We start from the raw sequence: 24,857 nt of genomic DNA, 5'->3' as shown, positions 1-24,857 counted from the left end.
TCTTGACATTTGCTTCCATCCATATATGACTGAGTAAATTTTAAGCTATATTTTGTTTCATTAATCTAGTGGAAACACTAACAACTTTGAAACACAAATATCCAAGCAACACCAGAAGTGGTTGTTAGGTGATGGATTCATGGATGGTGCAAATTATATGATCATTTATTGTCAAAATTTTGAGAGGTATTTTCCAAAAGTATCATGCTAACTTTTGTTAATTTATTCATTAAATATTTTCCATAATATATCCTACCATCATTCATTCCATCATGGGAAGACTCTATACACCACCATATTTTTGGTCCAAACATGTTCAAATAGTTTATTTTCTCCATCCATCATGCTTTTTATGGATGCTCATCTCCTTTTTCTTGTTTTTTTTTTTTTTTAAATCATACAAAGAGACCTATCGGCAATGGGTTGCCAAAAAACTAAATAGTAATGTGCCAAATATCTTTAGGGGGTGTTTGGTTCGTAATTGTAATTGAAATCAGAATCAAAATAAACTAGAATGAGAATTGGAATGGCTATATCATCTGACATATTTGGTTTATAATCGTATTCTGAATTAGAATCGGAATGGAGTTTGAATGCTAGAAAAAAATAGAGATCGAGTCCGGAGAGATTGGAACATTCTCTTTCTCCCTTTGAATGGGAACAAGAATGAAATTTTCTCATAACTAAAAGTCTGTTTAGATGTTTTGGCCTAAAATTTTATGGCATTCATGAATTAGACCAGCATAATTAGAAAAAATCAGTCTAGATTAAGCTTGTATTCATAAATACTCGAGGGCGTTAGTGGATTTTATAGACGGACAATGAGATTTGCACTCTAAATCACCCTGTTTTGATTCTTAGAAGTGGGACAAAGAAAAGCACTTATCAAATAGAAGTGCTTGATTGGTTTTCGCATGACTGAGAAAAGGGCTTTAGGATGGCAAATGATAGTGTGAGAGGGAGAGGGTAGCCAAACATGGGGAATTGATCCTCAAACAAAGGGTTCTATTAATGGCAGTGGATTTTGTCATCACACAAACCATGGGAATCAAAAAAGAAGATGAACCTTAACGGAAGCTGATCTTTTTACTAAATTTTCTCTTTATCTATAGTCTTCAGCTGTGAATTTGAAAAGTTTTCTACGAAGGACCATGCGACGATGAATTAGCTAACTCAAGTGATGGATTAGAGTCTCTTGGCCCACCAGGAAGATTTGACCATGTATTGTCTAAAATTGAGATCATATAAAGATTTTGATGTCTGAGAAGAGTAAAACTAGCATCCAAAGGAATAATTTAGGATTTCTGTCATGGATCCTCATCTACAATGCCCTAAGACAACTGAGACGAATGCAAAGAAAGTTGCATATTGAACCCTTTACTACACAAACAGTAGAAAGTACTTAATTGTAGCTTATTGATTTTTTCAATCTTTTTTTCTAGGGTGAGGACTAATACTAGTTAAAAAAAGGGCTCTCCTCATCGATTAAAAGGGAGGAGATGCAACAACTAACAGATATAATAAAAGTTTTTCATTCAACCATAGTGTTTTAAGATCTTCTATAAGTGAAGCAATATATGCGTATGAAAAAGTCTGAATGTAATATGATGGATCCTTTGAACTTGTCTCAAATCAACGAGGAGAAGTTTTTACAAACAAAAATCCAATCTAGACTAATTTTTCCTAATTATACCCATCCAACTCATAAATTTTATAAAATTTTAAGTCCAAACATCCTAATAAATTTTAAATATCAAAATCGAGCTCCCCATGATTAAACATGCCCCATAAAATTTTAGTGATGTTGGAGTTTTTTTTTTCTCGTTCCGCCCATTTGTTCCATTCTTTAGAAACCATTCATCAAGATAATTCCCCGGTACGGTTGCGTTGGACGAACCCTTTTCATCTCCTTTTAGTGGCGGCGTTGCACGGAGCTATTACTTGTGCGGCCAGCTATAAAATATTCATTTTACGGTGCCATCTAATTTCTAGCAAACTACTGTTCATCCTCTTGATGCGTTAAAAAGGAAGACCACGCACAGTACCATGGATAAGGATAAAGGGGCAAAAATGAAATAATACAGTTATCGGTAGGTCCCATCAGGATTTTTTTTGATTAAAAAAAAAATTAAAGACCTTGCTGGAGAACTCCTTGAACAGGCTCCACGGTCGAGTTGTGCCGACCGCATGATAGTTTTGTACGCTTCCCTAGTGGGCATCAACAACCTATCATTTCCATCAGGCCCTCCCACAAGCCACCATAAACGGCCTCACCGATAAAAACAAAACAAAAGTGAAAAAAAAAAAAAGAAAAAAAAAAAAGCTATTGAACGGACGGTTTGTTTGGGAAGACCGGAGACAGCAGGCGCTGGTGCTCGCGTGGAAAATCATGGCATCATCCTAACGGGTGGGGCCCGCACGAGATGGTAAAGCAGCTTTTTAGACGCCGCCTTAAAAGCCTACAGAATTGTACCGAAAGCAAAAAAAAAAAAAAAAGAAGAAAGAAAAAAGAAGAAAGGCCTAGACCATGTGAAGCTCAAACGACACTTAAGATCATCCAAATATCCGAACTGCCCTAAACGGCGACAGCCATTGGCTCGCCAGTACGGTCTCGGTATAAGTGAATTAATAAATTACCCACCCCTGGCAACATCGGAGGGTGAGACGTAATTTTAGCATCTGTGAAGGCTGAATGGTAGGAAGGTTAAATTTTGTCCGTTTTAGAAACGGCCACTTCGCATGCTGGAGGAGCACGGGAGCAGTAACGTAAGGTCCCCGTTTGAAATTCGAATCCCGGGGTTAAATAGCATGACAAGAATGCCCTCGTATGGCACTAAAATTACAGGATAGAACTCTTGTTCTTTAGGAGATTTTTTTTCCCATCGCTCCCGATTTATTATGAAATATCATAAGCTTATAATTCTAATATCAGATAATTGAAGGAATTTTCCCACCGCTGTTTTTTTTTTGGTAAGAAGTGGCTTTTCAATTTATTATGGATATTCATTGTGCAGGACAGGACCTTTGAACGTCCTTTTTGACTTGTTATCAAAAAAAAAATTTTTTTTTGATGATTATTTATTTATTTTTTCTGAATATTATTTTTTTATTTTGTCTATTAATTTTTTAAAAGATTGTTTCCATCACGGACTGAAACAAACTAAAAGATATTATTGCGTTCCCCATCCATGTCCAGTCAGGAAGGGTAATTTTGTAATATACGAAAAAGTCGCGTGCGTTTAACGCAAATTGACCTCGGTCATCGAAAGCCCACATAATTTACTGATAAGTGTGCTGTCTTCTTCTTTCTTCCCCACTCTATCGCCAGTTGTTCTCCCGTCGCTCTCTTGCTCTTGCTTCAAGTGGTAGCTCTCTCGCTCCTCCACCTGCGCCAGACCTAGGGTTTCCTCTCCTTCGCTCTTCTCTTCTCCGAGCTCCGGCCTTGGGGTTTTTTCTAACCCCTTCTATGCCCGCTTTGCTTCCTAGGCCACTCAAGAACCAGGTAACCTCCCCCTTCTCCCGATTTGGAGCTCGTTCTCCTCATAGATGCCTCCGATCTGGGCCTCATTCGTTGTTTTCTCGTCGATTCCTTCGTTTCTTGATGCTTTTTTTTGGAACCAGGTGTTCTCGAGGAGGTCGACGAGAAATGTCTTCTTCCAGGAGGGGCCCGGAGCAGCCGGGCCCGAGGCGGATTCTCCGGACACAGACTGCGGGGAACCTTGGGGAGTCGATCTTTGATAGTGAGGTCGTGCCGTCGTCCCTCAACGAGATCGCTCCCATCCTTCGTGTCGCCAACGAGGTCGAGTCCATCAACCCTCGGGTCGCTTATCTTTGTAAGTTCCTCGTCAGCGGTTCCTTATGCAATTTGCTTTTGGTTCGTGTGTTTGTTTAAGCTACTCGTTGTCCGTTTTTACATGCCACGGTTTGATTTTTGCTGGTTTGGACAGTTTGGTTTGCATGTTAGAAAATTGCATAGCGTATGATTTTTACAGGAAATGATGCTAAATGGGTGACTGGGAATAATTGTAACCTAAACCTTGAGTTGAGGATCTCGGAACAATTGAGTGGGCAATCTTTGTCTGTCTTGAGTTTTCAAGTTATGCATGATGGATTGGATGCGAAGATTATAGTATATGAGGATTGAGTTTTTTTCTTTTTCATCAGTGGTAGCACTGACTATGGTTGGCTATTCAATACATTTTAGGGTAGATCTATCTTCGATACATTTGATGGATGCTTCCATTTATCTGCTATTCTATAATTGGTACACCCAGATAACTCCCAGTTTGATTTGTAACACAATTGACTTTGTTAAAATGAGCTTCCATACTCTTCTTAGACTCTTAAAATCTTAAATCTGCACTATTTGGATAAGTAATTGCGACTTATCAAAACATACACACATAATGGGGAAAAAAGAAAAAAAAGGAATAAAAATCTCATCAACTTGGGATATTATGTTCTTGTTCTCTTTACCAGCAGCTGAATGTTGGTTGTTGTAATTACTCTGTGTATGTTGTGTTCTATGATTTGTGCTATCTTTGAAGTTGATTGTCTCAACATTTTTCTTCAGCATTCTTGTTGGTGTCCTTGCTGTGTTCATGCTGAATATGAGATCTGTTATTTTTTTATGATGGGATAGGCCGTTTCTATGCATTTGAAAAAGCTCACCGGTTGGATCCGACCTCAAGTGGGCGTGGTGTTCGTCAATTTAAAACTGCACTTTTGCAGAGGCTGGAAAGGGTATGTCCTACATCCATTTGTTGTTATGTTATGCTTTGTTAGTATATGCTCTATGTGGTCAGCATTCTTTTCTTAGTTATGGATTAAAAATATTGCATGCAAATTAATGTTTTTTTTTTTCCTTTTCATGACAATAAGTTATATTTCATTGACATGTTCTTTAAAAAAAATCAATTTTTAAGTCTAGTAATCATCATAATCATTTTGGTATTGTTGTTAACAATATTGATTTGTGTCTATTTTTATGAACATTGAAGGTTTTTAAAGAGATTTATTCTTGTTTAAAGAGTTTTATGTTCATTTGCTTCTATAATAAGATTCTTCACAAAACAAATAGAGGCTGAGGTATAATGAACCAAATTCCCACTGAAGTTGTATTTTACTTTACCTTAATTAAAGACGCATTGAATTGCTATATTGTGAGGACCTTTACTAGAATGTCAAATATAGCGTCTCATGAGCAGGTTGCAATTTGAGGAGGAGAAACACATATTCATCTGATTTAATGATAATGATACTATTGCTTCTTGTTAATCAGAAGTTCTATAGATTTGTCTTTACTCCATGCATCAGATACTAAGCATCTCCACTATGTTGAAGACTCATCATATATGTTTTCAAGTATCATATTGGCAATTCAACGTTTTGGGTCTGGAGATATAGATGACCTTTACCTATCCAGTGCCTTGCCTAGCAGCTTAACTGCATAAGCTGAAGCTCAGGTGCTGATTCCAAATAATTGTTCAGCACTATTGAGATGGCTTAGTTAAGCGCTGGAGATCTCCCATAGGGATCAAACAGAAGATTTGAAGTGTGTGTACATATATATGCATGTTTATACATATGTATATGTATGTATATATGTAATTATGTATATGTATGTATGTATATATGTGTATGTATGCATATGTATGTATATATGTATGTATATACGTGTGTGTGTGTGTGTATTCATGCTTGTGATAACTAGTGGTGGGCATTCCCATGAACAGGTTTTTGTATTTTTTGATGCATCGGATGTAAAGGCATGAGTTGCTGTAGAAGGATACGTAACTAGCATTCCAAGATACATGACTAAAATTTCTTCATTTTACAAAGAAATTCTAGTTCTTTTTTTTTTTTTTTCAATAAGAAAAGTTGGATTTTGACTAGATAAGTAATAGTGTGATATATGGATCCAAATGTTGATTGAATGTTAAATGGCGTGCTAAAACATGCAGATGTATTTTTTTGAATACTTTATAAATGTTATCATTATCTTTAAAAGTTTTATATAAAGGCTTGTTATGGTCTTAATTAACAAAAGCATAGATTCATAGACGGCAATTGAGACCATATTTATCGTCATCATCCACTTAATCCTCCATCTTGCATATATCTCACATTGTTGATAGGCTAGCGGTCCTAGCTGTGTGATGGTGCCAAAAAACTTATTTTGAATTTTTTGTGGGTTCTATTAGATCACATACATATTTTCTCCAATTTGGAGGCGAGATAGCTAGAGCTTTTTCTGTCCTACGTTGGAGCCTCATATTTCAGCTTCTTTTCTTTCTTGTACATAAGACATAGGAATAACAATACCTGCTTTCTTGTTTTTCCTATCATTGCTTTCTCACTCCTCTCAAGTGTTTTGCTTTAGTCTGCAATCCTTTGCATGGTCCCATTGTTGGCTTGTCATGTGAAGCTGTTTGTAAATCAGATGACTGTTATTATACTCCATTACTGTCAAAAAGATCCTAACTCGCTCTCGACTGATGTATAATGGCATCTCAAATTTTGGAGGTAGACTATGACATCTTGTGATGCCCTCCTTGCCCGGCAAGTTGCAAGTGAACTAATGCATTCATAAACAACCAGAGCTTAGATTGATAAAATGAGTTCAAGTTGTTTGATTAGGCTAGGCTTTCACATGAATAGCCCCTGTTTTGCAAATGTGGTAGCTTGGGCTCTTGATTTGCTTGTTCGTGGCCAGGGTCAAGCTTGTGCATCCATTTTTTAGCCTTGCTAAAGCTACTTAGTTTTAAATGTGTGTAAATATAGAGAAGGTGAGATGCTCAGCTAGGTTTCAACATTAGCATTCTAGTGAAATTTATGTATCAAAGCACATTGAAGCATATTGCATTGATACTTTGCAATCGAATCGTGGAATCAGCTTGAATTGGGTAGTTCGGCGATGCGAGTTGATTTGGCCTGTAACCTCCCTTGTGGGGTCTATCGGTCGTGTTCTAGCTCGCATGAAGTGCTCTCTCTCATTCTACGTGAGCAAACCATTTAGGGATTTTGGCTGTTGCTGGCAACATGGTAATCCCTCTTCTCTCTCTGCTCCCCCTCGCCCCCCCTCGGCAGTGATCGTTGTCTTTAACCCCTTTCGACTCCTCTCCTCCCTCTCCCCTTATATGTGGGCCCCTCTCTCTCTCCTCTTCCTCTCCCATACTCTCTCTCTCCCTCTTTTTGGTTCAATATGCATCGGTCGCGATGGTACATGTTTGTACTATACCAAATCGGTCGCCAACCGATACAACCATCGATACCTTATCGATATGACCATCGGTACCTGCTTGGTGAACCTTGCTCTGCAATAGAGGTAGAAGAGGCCTATGCTTTTATAACCCAAGGAAGACAAAGGGCAAAATAAAGTAGGCATAAATTATGATTGTGGCCCATAGAGAATCTAATCGTAAAATGCCATAAGGCAAGATAACGAGCTATCATTTATGAAATGAGCCTAACTTCTAAATGGTCAATGAATGTATTACTTGTTAAAATTATGGACTTGAAGATGAGATCACAAGGGCACTAAAAACTTAATAGACGGATCTATATAAAAGCTTTTTTTATACTAAGGAGGCCAAGAACTAATGGCATGGTGGCAAACAATGAGAAATGATATCTCAGATTGTCAATTGGTTTGTACAATAGTTAGGAATGTTATCTTAATCCAGTGAACCTTAAGAAGATTCAATTTGCTTTTAAAAGCATGGAGGGCGTGCATATTCATACTAGAAGGAAGATGCACTATTATCCAAAAAAATATTACCATAGAAGGCTTTGAAAGGACTAATATTATCCAAAAACGCAAGAAGATTCATCCAAGTGGTTAATTTATGTGTGCTCGAGGAGAACGCGAACCAGGGGTGATGCCCCCAAGTGGTTAATGCATCGTGTCATGCCCCTGACCTGAGATCGCGAGCTAGGGATCATCGTAATCGCCACATTCTCATAAAGAACTCTCCTTATGAGCATGCAAGTCATCTCATGATTGTTATTGCAATATTATAAAGCAAACAACGGAATAAATAATCAATAAACTAAGTCCAAAATTTAACTAACTAAAATCGAAAAGTGAATATCTTACAAAATCTAATGGCATTCAAAAGATCTTACATCAAACTTCAGTAAAATTTGCAATCTAAAATAAAGAATATCGAAGTTCTGCATCTGATCGCTCTCTTAAACATATTCTCGTGCTATCTTAGTTTCATAATTTGGTAAAACATTAAGTTATGGAATAATGAGGTGGACAATTCGGTAAGAAATGAACACTTTATCTAGATTAATCAAGCAATAATAAAATAATAAAAACAATCATATATAGTACATTAATTCTGTCATGCCCCTAATCCAAAATCACTAGCCAGGGGTCATGACAACTGTTGCATACTCATGGAGAATTCTTTCCATAAGCATGCAAACATCTCATCACGATATTATAAAGCAACAATAGAATAAAATTCAAATAGTTAACGTTCAACTTTATTTCAAATAACTAAATTAAATATCTATATTTTGCATCAACTTCAAGAAATTCTAATCTAAAATAAAGATATCAGATTTTGCTTCTAATTCATTTTTTCAAATCGAATCATCAAGTCAAGCTAGTCCTCTGAATCTGTAAAAATCGTAAAATATAGAGTAATGAGCTGGACAGCCTAGTCAGAAATGTATACTTTAGTTAAATAAATTTAGCAATAATAATATACCCAAAATAAATGTGGAAGGTGCATCAATTCAAAATATACAACACTAATCAAATAAGATTCATGTAAATTCATTTTCATTCATAAATCTATCCCTTTCAAAACATCATACTAATCTTGATAGTCATGAATTAAATCAAAGTACCAGCGCATAATCGCTATTGGCAGGGTATCAAATTATTGGCATTTAGTCATTCTAATGGTAGGGTATCAAATTATCAGCGCACACCCTCACTGGTAGGATATTGAAGTACCAATGTTTAATCACCCCACTAGCATGGTATCAAAGTATCAATATTTAACTGCTTCACTGGTAGGATATCAAAGTACCAGCGTTTAACCTCTGCTTGTGGGGTTTGATGCATAATTAGGCTATCAGTCAAAATCTATCTCAAATCAATACACTTTCGTGAAAAACATATTTTATATTCCAACCGAATAATTTGTAAAGCCATGCGACGTTGAAATCAATCAGTATGACTCTTATCAAATTCAACATATTCGATCATAAATCACTTAATATTTCAAAAAAAAAACATATTCGGTAATTCAAATACCAGCATCATTTTCATAAATCATGAATAATCTAATACAAAAAATATTTTATAATATATCGATAAATCTAGAAAAAGTGCAGCATTACTTATCTTACACATATTCCAACAAATCCACAATTTCATATTTTTTTTTTCAGAATCTTCAATTCATAAATCATATTGTAATATCCAATTGTTGGATTTTTTTTTGTCTAGATGACTATGCCCCTATATAGAATTGAGTCTACTAATTAGAAAAAATAAGAATAATTAAGAAAGACAGGATTGACTGATAGTCGTACTCAACGATTTCGATCGATCCAATCATCTAATTTCATCTGATTAAGATTAAGTTAGGATATAGGTGGTTTAGTAAAGATCGAGAATGATCAAATCAGTAGTGTTCGACAAGAGTCAAGATGAAGGCCAATATGGTGCTCGACGATCAGAGATCAGTTTGATCAAATAACTTTATTTAATCAAGATTGATTTAGATACAATTAGCTACATAGAAATCAAATAGATCAAATCTGATGGTTTTCGGATCCGCCAAGGTGGCTGCTGACATGCTGTGCGACGATTGTGGATTTGGATTCTTCATTGAGCTCGATCAAAGCCATTGAAGGAAAGTCCTTTACTCGATCAATCTTAGAAAAATTTCATCGAGAAAAATAATTCTAGAGAGAAAGTTATGCGAGAGAGTGAAATTTTCTAGAGATAAAGTAGAGAGAGAAACTAAAGATGGAAAGTGGAGAGAAACCATTTCATGAAGGAAAAGAAGGAAGAGGGAAGAGAGAAAAACTCTCTTTTCTTTTGTTTTTTTTCCACTTTTCTTCTTCCTTGCGGAATAGGGACCTTCTTGTTCCCTTTGTTTCTTGGAATAGAGGAGTTTCTCCCCGATGAAGGCGGCGATCGGGGATGCTGTCCGTGGTGGCATAGGCGGGGGATCATCGATCAGTGGTCGGCGGCGATGATTGTCATCGAAAAATCAACAAAAACGGACGATAAAAAAAAGCAGAGGAATCAATCTGAGCCACCTTTTTTGACAAAATCCGGCTGTTCACCGATTGGAATCCATGACTAGGGGTTAAGGAACATGTGGAGAAGGATAAATCAACAGATTTGGGGATTTTTTCCTCTTTTTCTGGCGGTATTTGGCCCCGATTTTTGATGAATTCAAGAAGGGAAGATGGGTTTCTTTCGACGAAAAATAGTGGCTGGTGGTGAGGGGTTCATAAGGGACTTGGTCTGTTTAAATAAAAGTGGAGATGGGAGGAGCTAGACTTCTTCCTGGCCTTGAATTCCGACTTCGATCAGGAGTCCAACGGAAGAGAAGATGAGAGTCTTCTCTTTATTTTGTTTTGTTTTTTTTGGTGGTTAATCAGGCTTAATTAGGCCGGGTATTATAAATTTAAAATCAAATCTAAATATATTGCACTATCCAAACAATATGCTTGCATATCCGGTCTTTTCAAAATTCAAATTTCATATATAAATCATTTTTTGTCAAAACATTGAGTTCATCTTGGTAGCGACAAACTATGACTATATTAATATCTTGTGGCTGGGCCACAGCCCAATAATAATTGAAGTGCCATCGCGTAACCTACAATGATAGGGTATTAAAGTGCCAATATATAACATCGAGCAGTAGGTATCAACATGCTAACATACAATCTCCCACTAGTAGGGTATCGAAGTGCCAATGTATAATCTTCACTTGCAGGATATCATTGACTTCTAACCCTCACTGACAGGGTATCGAAGTGCTAATGTATAACCTCCGCTGGCAAGATATCGATATTCTAATGTATAACCCCCGCTAGTAGGGTATCAATGTACCGACGCACAATCTCTATTGGTAGGATATTAATACATAATCAGGCTGTGAGTTCAAATTCGTCTCGAATCAAAGCTCTTTTTTATTTAAAAAAAATTTCATGTTGCAAATACGCAAAACCATCGGTCATCGAAATCAATCGATCATAATCTATAATAAAATCAATATCATCGATCATGCATCAAATAATATTTTATAATAAGATATATTTAATAAATTAATATCATGCTTCATGCTTATAGATCACAAATAATGAGACTCAAAATTCAATGACATAGATACTATATAATTTGCTCATAAATCTAGAAAAAGGGTTGCATTACTTTGCGAGCGAAGCCAAACTATGGCTCTAATTGATACTGAAATCCCTTCCAATGCTTGATATTTAAAAATGATATTTTTATTAAATTTTCATCATGATTAATTTAAGAATAAAAAACCTAAATCTCAATACCATCACGTGACTGGCCAAGCGGTAGCGCCTCTTAAGTGGTGTTATTTAGGGCATCTAGTTGATTAACTACAAATCACGAGTTATGCTAGGATGCAATTGATAGTGAAATCTAGGTGTACCTAGCTTGGTAAGGTGGAAACAGCATGTTGCCTGGTGATCACGGGTTAGGATCCTTCTTGATCGGGATCAATCAAAATCGTTGAGAAGGGCCTCTCTAAGATCCAGAAAACTCTGGTCGAGAGAAACTATGTTGCGAGAGGAAAACTAGATAGAGAAAGTGAAGAGAAACTAGAGAGAGGATGCGGGGGAAGGGAAAGAAAAGAGAAAAGATGAGGAGAGAGAAAAATTGACTTGCTCTTTTTTTCCTTTTCTTTCTCTCTTTTCTTTTCTTTTCTTTTGTCCCTTTGTTTCTAGTGGAGTAGGAGATTCATGCTTCCTCTTTTTCCCAAAGTAGAGGATGCTCATGGCCAACAGTGGAGGCCAACAATGCTGGCCATGGCGGCAAAGGTGGAGATCCCTAGCCGTTGGCGGGTGGTGGCGGTCAACGATGAAAACTCGAAGAAAAAGGTTGAAAAATTGGGGAAAATTAGAGTTTCAAATTTTTCAAAAAAAATCCTCTGGTTGGAATCAGAACTCCATGGGCTAAGAAGGATGGGAAGGAAGATTATCTAAAGCATTAAGGGATCATACCTTATTTCTAATGATGTTTGGCCGCGATTCCGGTGGGCACGGTGAAAGACATTTGGAAGAAGGAAAGGAGTTCTCCAATGATGGCTTGATGACCGATGATGAGGAGACTCAAACAAAGATGCAGGGCTATAAAATGGATTGATGGGAGGTGCGTGGAATCTATCTTGGTGTTGGATTCCTCCGGTGACTTTGGGAGGAAGATGGCTCCCGTTGGGAGTCTTCTTCCATCGGCTTTTTTCCTTTTGGGCTGTTTTCAAATGTTTGGGTTGGCCAAGTGGATTGGGCCCAGTTTCTTCTAGGCTGGGTTATCACACATGGAGAACCTATATATGGAATATAAACTCCATATGCAGACTAATCATAATATTGATCTAATATATGCAAGTATTTCTTTACTAAACAAGTCTATCATTCTGATGAAATATGATTAAAGAGAAGTCAATGCGATAAGCATGCAATATAATGTTTGTCACTGAAAGATGCTATTCTAATTGCCGGTTATTCCAATAAAGGGAATGACATTCTTCTCCAAGAAACTAGTCTATGTGTAATGAGGTTTGCTATGCTAGTACCATGTGCCATACTGGTTCCTTACTGATATGGTATGGTGCAGCTCCCATACTAACACAGGGTTGAGAGACTTTGGCCCACACCAAAGCATGGTACTACTCTAAAACAGACAGTACGAATCAGTACAACACAAGCTAACTGATTTCTGCTCGGTATAGGTTGGTTCGGCCCCTATGTCATGCCGAACGTCGGTATTGTACACATACCTTACTGGCATAGTATGCTATGTTCGATACTGGTCTATAGGTGAATCTTGATTCTGTAATATGTTGTATAATTTGAATGATGCTTGATGCTATCACTGTGTGATTTATGCTTTTGTCTTTCATACTGCTTTCTGCATTTTCTAATATTACTGTATTGTATGTGTCATATATTAGATTGGATGGTTATTTTCTACCTTTCTTGTTGTGGATCCTGTTCTCTAAATTATGATGTTTTTCCTTTACATGTGGTGTTTTTTTTTTTTATTATGATTCATTGAAAATGTTGAAACTAAATGCAATCACTAATTGTGGTTGTATGTGTTGTCTTTTGATACATCATAATTTCATTTTCACAGGAAAATGATCCAACTTTAAAGGGAAGAGTCAAACAAAGTGATGCTCGAGAAATGCAGAGCTTCTATCAGCATTACTACAAAAAGTATATCCAAGCACTTCAAAATGCTGCTGACAAGGCTGATCGGTGAGTGACTTTTTCTCGAAGATGTTTATTGGGCTAATATGAGGAGTAGGATTATTACACGAAGATGCCACTGCTCTGACATATGGGCTTCTTTTATTCAGTGCTCAACTTACCAAAGCATACCAAACTGCCGCTGTCTTATTTGAGGTTTTAAAAGCTGTCAATCTGACACAATCTCTTGATGTTGATCAGGAGGTAAATGCAACTGATTTTGTCTGTTTGTTCTTTGCTGTTTCTCTTAGTTGATCTTCCTTACTAGAACTGGTTTCATTGTTATTATGTTTTAAAAATCAGTTTTTCTGTACATGTTATGTAATTATTGGTTTTCCACACAGATCCTGGAGACACACAATAAAGTTGAGGAAAAGACAAAGATTTATGTTCCTTACAATATTCTCCCTCTCGATCCTGATAGTGCAAACCAGGCCATCATGCAGTATCCTGAGGTTTCCATTCTTACCCTTTTCACTTGTCAGATATGTGTTTCTTGGCTAAACCATTCTAAAGAAGCTGATTGCATCCTGCAGATTCGAGCTGCCGTTTATGCTCTACGCAATACCCGGGGCCTCCCATGGCCTAAGGACTACAAGAAAAAGCCTGATGAAGACCTACTTGATTGGCTTCAGGCTATGTTTGGTTTTCAGGTGAAAAACTTTAGCAAAGAGATTTTTTCCAGATATGATGCTGTTCTTTCTGAAGTAGCTTTATGGAATTTGTTGGCAAATTAAACTTGTTGAATTTCTCATTTTTCCCTTTACATAATGTTATCAAATTTGTGTTGCATTTTCTAATGTGTGCAGAAGGATAATGTTTCAAATCAAAGGGAACACTTGATTTTGTTACTTGCAAATGTCCACATCCGTCAATTTCCAAGGCCTGACCAACAACCAAAGGTAGGTCTGCTTCTGCTATGCCTGCTACTGTAAATTGAATGCTGGAGCTCTACCATTTTGCTTTGCTGGTTCATATAAATAATTGCGATGTTTCTTGTTCAGTTGGATGAATGTGCACTAAATGAAGTGATGAAGAAACTATTTAAGAACTATAAGAAATGGTGCAAATACTTGAATCGCAAGAGTAGTCTGTGGTAAGTGTTGCTGTACATGTGTTTACATGGCATATTGATTTGCTATTTATCTAACATCAAGGATATATTATCTTCATTTCATTCTGATTTTCTGCCAAAATTTTAACTCTAATCTCTTTCATGTTGAGATTTCGGTTGCTATGATTTGAATGTCTTTTTGGCTGACATTTGTAAATCTATTGAAATTTTAGGTTACCAACCATCCAACAGGAAGTGCAACAGCGCAAGCTACTTTATATGGGTCTCTACCTTCTTATATGGGGTGAAGCAGCCAACTTGAGATTCATGCCAGAATGCCTTTGTTACATCTATCATCATGTATGTTGTCCAGCTATGACTCCATTCTCTTTCTGCATTTCAAAAGGAAAACACTTTCCATATATGGGTAAAGAGTATATATTGTGGTAACAAAGAATTTTTGAAATATTGTTCATAACCATTTTTGCAATTCTATGCTTTCAAACTCGGATAGTTTTCTGTTGCATTCTAGAGTGAAACTCCTCATATGCTACATGTACATCTTTCTTGTTTTCTTTAAGCATAATTACAATGTCTCAGTTTACTTGTAACACATGTTGGATAATTGAAGTGTTTCTTAGAAACCTATCCCATTGCCATAAATTATTGTGGAGAGTCTCCAATATGTAGATCATATGAGAAGCTGAAATGGTGACAGAAATGGAAGGATTAGATTTGATTTGCCTTATCAAGGTAGGTCTTGCTCTGTGATGCCATAGAACTGAGATTTGTTGTTGCTCTGTTTTCATTGCATATCATGTTGGGGGATGGTGTTGCTTGTTTGGTGACTAGCAGCCTTGCTCAAAAAATCTAGACATATAAGGGTTTATGTTTTCTTCATGCAACATATCTTAACGGTCTTTGGTTTTTTCATGCCGTGTATTTTCTAGCAAGCTTTGATCTTCCTATACTCTTGATGGATGGGTTAATGTTGATAAAACCAAAGAAAGCCACACTTAAAAACAATGCTAGGCTTGTTCTTGCTGTTGAGATATTAGAATATAACCTAGAGGACATGCAACTTTGCCTTTCGTGGCATTGGCACTTGGGGGTGGATAGGCTAAATGAGAGGCTGGTTAGCTTACAAGAGTATACCTTAACTGATACATAAGCTGTGCTGATGACTTTGCAGGATAAAGATGAAGACATTGATATTTTGTGCTAGGTGGACCATGCCATAGGAAGCTCAGTCATCTAGGCTTCATGAAATATTGCTAACATCTAGATCAATTTTTGTCCTCTATGTTTCAATAAAATAGTATGATTATTTTATTTTATATTTCCTTCAAGGCAAATAAATGTTGGATCATTGCTGCGTTGTCTTGGCAGCCGGTGTCTAAAGAACAAACCAGGAAGGTTCTAGCTATTGTAGTTCAATTGGAACATGCAGGCCTCAAGAGACAGTCAAGTGGTATAGGTGGTGAGGAGGGGGGATAGAGGCTCAAGTAGCTACAGAAACTGATAGCCAGAAAGGAACTACATTTATATTGATTTTAGGAGTTAGCACAACATTAAATTAAGGCGTTTGAACTCCCCTTTTGGGCTGCAGCTAGCGTGGCAATCAAAATCATGTGGAATGCTTGTATTGAAGGATTTCTAGAAAATCTCATCTCCTAGACGTGCATGCAGAAATTTAAACACTAGCAATGAAAAAATTTCAGTTCCAGATTAAAATTCTTTTAATCTATCATTATGCACGCAATAGATCTAATCTATTGATGTCTTAAGATCTATCACATGCAAGATCAAGATGCTGAAAATAAAAATCAGATTTAGATTAGATGAATATTTTTTTCGCAGAGCGAGGTTTCTGCAGAGCTGCACATGCGTTCGGCCTCTACGGTATCTACACGAAGTTTTAGATCCGATCAAAAGCCTTGGTCTTTAGCGAGGTGCTAGCTCCTTTACAGAAGACGCCTTTTTGATGGCTGATTGAAGACCCTTTTCAACTCTCTAAGCCCTTCCAGAGAACAAGGAGAAGAGAAGAACAGGAGCGAGAAGAGGAAGATCCCACAAGCCTCTCCTCTCTCTTTCACGCCCACAAGACCGCACAAGAATCCATGCCCAAAGAGCTTCCAGAAGTCCTTCTTCATGCCCTAGGGCTCTTTTTTATAGGTGGCATCCAAGGGAGAAAAGGGAAAGTTTGATAGGATCAAAATGCGTCCTGTTGGAACTCCAGGACTCAAGCTGATTCAAAACCAACTTTGACCAAATCAAACCTGATCAAATTTGATTTGATTCTAAGCCAAATAGAGGTGGCGTGGATGGGTTTGGGCTGGTCTTATCCCATGCCAAAGATCAGGTTGGCCTGGGCTTAGGTGGCGCAAGAAAAGGGGGCTACAGTGGAGAGAGAATCTCAGTCCAACTAGGATTTCTTGTATGCTGATTTAAATATGATCTAATCCTAACTAATTTAGGATGAGGTTGCACACAATCTAAGTTAATCACTAGTCCAATTAGGAACTCAATTAAATTTGAATTAAATCCTAATCTAATTAGAAAATTGATTTAATTTAGTTCTAATCAAACTAGGAATCGATCTCCTTGTGCAATTGGGTTATCTCATAATCCAATTAGACTTGATTTGATCAAACTCAAACCAAACCAAATTAAATCTAATTTTATTAGATCTAATTTGAACCCTATAGCTCAATCAAATTGAGCCAATTAGCAATTCAATTGCTAATCAATCCTTCTACAACTTACTAATACTTCGTAAGTTTGTCAATTGTAAGAATTGCATTATCATTATATTGATAATTAATTTTTATTACGATTCATAATTATAATTCAACCATCTAATGGGACAAAGATCTCTTTTGTGTGTGATCCCATAGGTTCTATTCTGTCTGATAGTGAGATATATTATGATCCTCATCACAATATCACTGAAATTTTCTTCGATGGGTTGGAACACTTCCAACTTTACCCATTAAGGGTTATCAATCATTAAGATGACGCTTGATAAATCTCACTATTTATCAGTGACACTAGCAGGATGTAGTGGCAATCTAGCAAAATGGAATATTGAATTTCTAGGTGTAGTTACTGTGTAGTTCGATTCCTCTGTCGTGAGTCCCGAGAAGACACAGGTCAAGGATAACTTATCAAATCCATTCGTTCGTCATATGTCGGACTCGAGTTCATGTGAAATTTTATGGAAACTTCTTTCCATCATTTATCTATCATGGTCATGGATTTTAGGACTTAGTCTCATGAACTACATAGGACTTTTTTCTTTCTACTAGAGTCGACAGATCCCATCTTGGTGCACATCTTATTCCTACAATGGATCTACTGTAGCCAACATACACCGCAAGATTTCAAATGGCTAGGTAACCAAATAATTATGCAGTCAAATTACAGTAATCCCATTGTGAACGGTCGAGGCATCGCAGGTCAAAGAATTATCTATACAACTGCAATTTTGAGTAAGTCACTGACGAGTGGATAGCCATCCTAGTGACTTCTCATATTGGTTACGCTCAATACCCTTGATCTCTATCAAGCACCTGCACTCTCACTCCAGTATCTTCACATTGTAGACTTGAGATCTGTTTGCTTAGGAAGGAAAGCAAGCCGTGCATCGATCTATTCGGATCAGTCACCATCCTTGTGACGATCCATTGATCGGGAGCATTCAGGATTTAACAACTAATGATATGTGCTTCAAATTCTCAACTCTTGAGAGTACGTATCATTGTTAATATCAAGAGCATAAAGAATTCTGAAATTGCCTTATTCAATTGAGTTTTCAGGCCATTTATTTATAGAAGAGGTAAAATACAAATATAGAATATATAATTTACATCTAGGCTGATTTACAGGACAGATTTATAGGGATATTTACATCAAGAAATCAAGACTAATAAGGAATATATAATTAGGCTGATTTAGGAATACAATATCAAGGTTGATAAGGAATATATAATCAGGCTGATTTAGGAATACAATATTTATAATTGACTTTCCATAACACTCCTCAAGTTGGAGCATAGATGTTAATCATGCCCAACTTGTTATAAATGTAGTCAACCTGAGTTCCATTTAGAGTTTTTGTGAAGATATCTTCTAACTATTCTCCAATCTTGACGTGCCCTATTGAGATAATCTTTTTTTGAATCTTTTCACGAACAAAGTAATGGTCAATCTCAATATGTTTAGTTCGTTCGTGAAACACAGGATTAGAAGCACTATGAAAAGCAGCTTGATTATCACACCACAACTTAGCAGGTAGTGAAGTCTTAAGACCAACCTCATCTAATAACTGATGTATTCACATTACTTCGCACACGGATTGTGCCATAGCTCGATATTTAGCACTAGAACGAGAAACCACACTCTGCTTCTTACTCATCCATGATACCAAGTTCCCTCCAACAAAAACACTATCCTGTAGTTGATCTCTTGTCAACCACCTTTGAACTCGCCCAGTCAGCATTTGAAAAGCATTCAATATTCGAATGTCTATGATTATTATACAAGAGACCACGTCTCGGTGCTCCCTTCAAGTAACATAAAATTTGTCCCAAAGCTTCCCAATGGACAATAGTAGGAGATGACATAAACTGACTTACTACACTCACAAAGAGTATGCAATATTAGGATGAGTCATTGTAAGATAGTTCAACTTGCTAACCAATCTCCTATACATCTTAGGATCTTCAAATAACTCACCATCCCCTGCTGTAAGTTGGAGATTAGGAGTCATCGGTGCATTGCAAGGCTTAGTACCTAATTTTTCTGTTTTTGCCAATAAGTCAAGGACATACTTTTTCTGAGATAAGAAGATACTTTTCTTACATCTTGTAACTTCAATGCCCAAAAAATATTTTAACACACCCAAGTCTTTTGTTTGAAAGTGAGTTTGGAGGAAGGATTTGAGAGATGAGATGCCTGTAGAGTCACTACCTATGATGACAATATCATCCACATAAACCACTAGCAAGATTAGGCCAATCTCAGAATGCCTATAAAAAATTGAATGATTAGACTTACTTTTTTACATACCAAACTCCTGTACCACCTCTTTGAATCTCCCAAACCAAGCTTGAGGACTCTGTTTTAAGCAATAAAGAGATCTTCGAAGCCTGCAAACTTTACCCAACTCTCCCTGAGCAACAAAATTAGATGGTTGCTCTATATAAACCTCCTCTTGTAGATCGTCATGAAAGACATTTTGGATATCCAGTTGGTATAGAGGCCAATCGTAGGTGCATGCCAGAGAGATGAACAAGCGAATAGAAGTAAGTTTGGCCATAGGAGAGAAGGTGTTGGAGTAATCAACCCCATAAGTCTGAGCATACCCTTTGACTACAAGACGAGCCTTTAAATGAGCCACAGAACCATCTAGATTGACCTTCATTGTAATCACCCATTTACAATCAATGGCTTTCTTCTCTGGGGGCAAAGGCACTAGTTCCCAAGTACCATTATCATCTAAAACTACCATTTCTTCTTCCATAGCAGCATGCTAGTCAGGATGTGACAATACCTCAACAACAGTTTTAGGTATGAAAATAGATTCTAGGAAAGTAATAAAACAACGAGAAGAAGACAAATAATCATAAGAGACAAAAGAGGAGATAGGATAAGTACATTGATGTTTACCTTTGCGAAGAGCAGTGGGAAGGTCTAAGTCAGAATTACGATCATTGGTGGTGACTGGATCTTCCGATGAAGAAGCTGATGGAGGGCATGAGTTGGGAGTCTCCAACCTACGAGAATAAAGATGAACAATAGGAGGTCGAACAGTTGCTGGAACAGATGGATCAGGAGATATCTGAGGATTCTGAGTGCTGGACATGTGTTTAACGGTGTAGACCAAGAAATCATCTTCCTTCCCCTGACTTTCATAAATGGAAGAGGGAGAGAAAAATGGAGTAAACTCAAGGAATGTAATATCTGTAGACACAAAATAATGATTAAGGATTAGAGAGAAACACCTATACCCTTTCTGAACTCGAGAATATCCAAGAAAACATATTTCAGAGACTTTGGATCCAATTTAGTTATCTGGGGATGAACATCTCTCACAAAGCAAGTACTACCAAATATATGAGGTTCAATGGGAAACAAAGATTTAGATGGAAATAAAACAACATAAGGTATGTCACCATTAAGGACAGAGAAGGCATACAATTGATCAAAAAATAGGCTGTAGAAACAGCATCTTCCAAAATTGTTTTGGAACTTTCATTTGGAAAAGAAGTGCTCTAGTTACCTCAAGGAGGTGTCGGTTCTTCCTTTCGGCAACTTTATTTTGGGATGGAGTATCAACACATGAGGATTGATGAAGAATACCATTCTGTGATATATAATTTTGGAAATTTTCTGAAAAGTATTCTTTGGCATTATCACTTTGCAATATACGCACAGAAATATTAAACTGCATTTTAATTTCAGTATAAAAGATGCAAAAAATAGAAAATAATTTTGAACGATTCTTCATTAAATATAACCAAGTAGCATGAGAGTAATCATCAACAAAGGTAATAAAATACTTGAATCCAGACTTGGAAATAATAGGACACGGATCCCAAACATCAGAATGAACTAACTCAAGAGGAGACAATGCCCGTTTGTTGACTCGGGATACTGAAGGTAATCGATGATGTTTGGCAAATTGACACGACTCACATTCTAAAACAGATAAAGATTGAAATTGTAGACATAACTTCTTTAAAGTAGACAAGGAAGGGTGTCCCAACCGACAATGGACTTTGAAAGGAGTTAAAGGTACTGGAGCAAGCAAGAGATTGTGACACCTGTTTATCAAGGATATAGAGACCACCTGACTCACGACCTCTATCAATAATCTACTCCATTGTAAGATCCTGAAATACATAATGATTAGGGAAAAATGAGACAACAATTTAGGGCACGAGTTAGTTTACTAATAGACAGTAAATTGAAAGCGAACTTAGGTAAGCACAAAACAGGCGACAAAGAAATTGATGATGTTGGGTGTGCAATTCCAGAACTCATGACACAAAATGTAGACTTATCAGCCAAGATAACATTAGAAGAGATTGTATGAGACTGAAAGGCAAATAAAAGGCTAGAATTACCTGTCATATGGTCTGTAGTGCTAGAATCAATGACCTATTTTGAAGAGGAAGACACAAGGTATGTAGTGGATTTACCTGACTCAGCGATAGCAGTAATGGGGGAATTGGTAGACTTTAAAGATGCTTGATATTGGGAGAATTGTGCAAACTCTTCTGCAGACACTTGAATAGTTTTCTTGGAGGATGAGGCTACTGGAGACTCGTTAACAGCTACATTTGCCCCTTGAGATTGTTGAGATTTGTTCTGAAGTTTCTAATACGAGCGTTTTGCATGCCCAAGCTCATGACAGTAGTAACAAATAATTCCTCTTGAATCACGATTGGGGGCAATCTCTCTACTTCGCTGATTACTCCAATTGCCATAAGCCCCTCTATTTCCTCTATTATTTTGTCATCCAGTATCATTGCGATTGACAAGAGCACTACTAGCAGGTTGAGAAAGCTGAGAATTTTCTGTACGGAGCACTCGAGTAAAAGTATCATGCAAAGAGAATTCTTAGAACTAAAAAGAATCTGAGATTTGGCAGTTTAAAATTCTGGAGGAAGACCAGTCAGAAAACTCATCCCAGCCATTTGCTCTCGTCGGGCCTGCTGAACTTTTACATCAGGACTAAGGGGCAATAAAACATTAAGTTCCTCGTACACTCTTCTGAAATCCATAAAATAAGACATAAGAGTTTTATTTTGTTTATCTGCATGATAGAAAGCCTTGCACACATCATAGATACGGGAAATATTATCTTTGCCAGAGTACAGAAAATCTAAATAGTTCATCAATTCTTTAACAAACTCGCAGTGATTAATTAAGCTAATTGCCTTACTGTAAATAGAGTTTCGAAGTTGTAAAAACAATCGAGCATCCTCCTTTAGTCAGTTGTCTTGTATCATCACTGGGTGGATCACTCGTGAGGTGATCATCTTTATCAGTACTACGCATGTAAATACGAACCGTCTTGCTCCACTCCAAATAATTGGAGCCATTAAGCTTATGTTTACTGATCTTAGTCATCATCGGAATCACATCAGCAATTTATGTCTTGTTCTTATCCATAGTAGATTTAGTCTCAGCCATAATGTCAGATAGAATCTGATGGAAAGAGGGTTGCAGCAAAGGTCTGCGAAACCGGTATCGGTGGCCAGATCGATCGGTCGGCGGTACGGTTCGGCATGCCTTTGTTCCGTTCCGAACCGAGGCGAACCAATGAAGGAAAACGGAGCCGAATCGGAGAAGAAAAAGAGAAAGAGAGAAAGAGAGAAATAGAGATAGGGAGGAAGAAAGAAAAAAAGGGAGGGGGGTTCCGTCGGAGGGGCCGTCGAAGGGCCTTCGGCGGGCTGTCGTAACCCGCAGGCGGCATTTACGGCCCTTGCGGCTCCGCGGCGTGAAATGCCCCTGTTTTCATGTTTTTTTTTTAAAATATTTTTTAAAATGAAGCCAGCATTGGGTTTACCGGCATCACTTAAGTGAAGCTGGCAAATCCCATGCCGGCTTCATTTAAAAAAATATTTTTTTTAAAAAAATGAAAAACAGAGGCGGATCACCCCCGTTTCACACCGCGAAGCCGTGGGAGGCATTTACGCCGCCTGACGGCCACGACGGCCTGTCGGAGGCCCTCCGGCGGCCCCTCCGGCAGACCTCCCTCCCTCTTTTTCTTCCTCTTTCTCTTCCTCTCTTTTCCTCGTTCTCTTTTTTCTTCTCCGGCTCTGGCATGTTTTTTTTCTTCTCCGGCTGCAACCAAAGAATGCCGTTTTCTATGTCGGAACCGTCTTGGTTCCCCATCGGGATGGTTCGACACGCCCTGTACTGAGCGGTTCGGCCCGGTACGTCATTCTTTGGTTGCAGCAATTACCAATTTCGAAGTACCCATAAGAACGCACCAATACCTAAGGCAGCTCACAAGGTTGCACTAATCGATGCAAGGCGATGTTGGGGAAGGAGCCTGAGAGCAAGCCGATGCTGGACACGTCCTCATCGGCACATGGGAGCATCAAAGGAGTAGCGCGAGAAGTTTACTCGTCGGGAATCCGATGATCGGATTCAGGGGATTCAGGGGACTGGCTGATTGGCAACCAAGCAACTTGCTCTGATACCATGTTAATATCAAGAGCATAAAGAAAATTATGAAATTGCCTTACTCAATTGAGTTTTTAGGTCATTTATTTATAGAAAAGGAAAATACAAATAATAGGATATAGAATTTACAATCAGGCTGATTTACAGTGCAGATTTATAGGGATATTTACATCAAGAAATCAAGGCTGATAAGGAATATATAATCAGGCTGATTTAGGAATACAATATCAAGGCTGATAAGGAATATATAATCAAGTTGATTTAGGAATACAATATTTACAGTTGACTTGTCATAATAATCATCTATTAATTTTTCGGACGATTCATGGACACAATTTAAACACAACATGAATAAAAAATAATTTAAATTTTATTTATTTCAAAAATTCAATTACAAAAATTATGCCCTTAGAATGTGTACATGTATCAGCCAATCTGGCTTCTAGGGCATACATTTAACAAACTTTTACTTGATCTAAAGCCAATTGGCCATGTACCTAAGCTCCATCTTCTTAAGATGAGCTTCAATCTTTTATTGGCTTAGCAGCTTGGTCAGAGGGTCAGCCACATTCTCTGTGGAGTTGACTCTCTGCATCTCGATAAATTTTTTCTCGAGGTATTCGTGAAACAAATGAGATCGCACCATTGTTGCTGCGGAAGAGTGGAATGGCATCACATCCAGCTCTGCAACAAAATTTTTGAAACAGAATCTTTAGCAACCTCTAACGTGGTGACATACTTTGCCTCCATGGTGTAATCTGCAATGATCAGCTGGTTGGAACTCTTCCAACTAACCACACCATTATACAGGAACAAAATTTGATGTAGATTTTCTATCATTAATGTCAGATATGAAGTCTGAGTTTGTGTATCCCTGTACCCGTAAGTCTCCTCCAAAGATCAAAAAGAGATTCTTAGTCTTTCTCAAGTACTTAAGGAGATTCTTCACAGCAATCCAGTGCTCCTCATTTGGATTTGACTGATATCTGCTTGTGACACTCACAGCAAGAACGATATCAGGTTGAGTACATAGCGTAGCATACATGAGGCTCCCTATAGCAGAAACATAAGAGATCTTGTTATACATGAGGCTCCCTATAGCGTAGCATACATG

At 37.5% G+C, this 24,857-nt stretch overlaps 1 protein-coding gene across 1 annotated transcript in view; it reads left to right on the top strand.

The window, feature by feature from the left end:
- Positions 1 to 3,304: 3,304 nt before the first annotated feature.
- The window catches only part of LOC105058875 (callose synthase 3), a 60,714-nt gene continuing 39,161 nt past the window's right edge, over positions 3,305 to 24,857 (top strand). Inside the window, exons 1-10 of the mRNA XM_010941934.4 lie at positions 3,305 to 3,502; positions 3,622 to 3,833; positions 4,643 to 4,743; positions 13,373 to 13,497; positions 13,599 to 13,692; positions 13,833 to 13,943; positions 14,025 to 14,141; positions 14,298 to 14,390; positions 14,493 to 14,584; positions 14,776 to 14,902. Coding sequence (XP_010940236.1) covers positions 3,647 to 3,833; positions 4,643 to 4,743; positions 13,373 to 13,497; positions 13,599 to 13,692; positions 13,833 to 13,943; positions 14,025 to 14,141; positions 14,298 to 14,390; positions 14,493 to 14,584; positions 14,776 to 14,902 — 1,047 coding nt within the window. The 5' untranslated portion in view covers positions 3,305 to 3,502; positions 3,622 to 3,646. The remainder of the gene's footprint in view (positions 3,503 to 3,621; positions 3,834 to 4,642; positions 4,744 to 13,372; positions 13,498 to 13,598; positions 13,693 to 13,832; positions 13,944 to 14,024; positions 14,142 to 14,297; positions 14,391 to 14,492; positions 14,585 to 14,775; positions 14,903 to 24,857) is intronic.

Source organism: Elaeis guineensis, chromosome 16 (genome assembly GCF_000442705.2).
Source record: "Elaeis guineensis isolate ETL-2024a chromosome 16, EG11, whole genome shotgun sequence".
Lineage (NCBI taxonomy): Eukaryota > Viridiplantae > Streptophyta > Magnoliopsida > Arecales > Arecaceae > Elaeis > Elaeis guineensis.
Note: the sequence above shows the minus strand (reverse complement) of the source record. Positions and strands in the feature narration are given on the sequence as shown.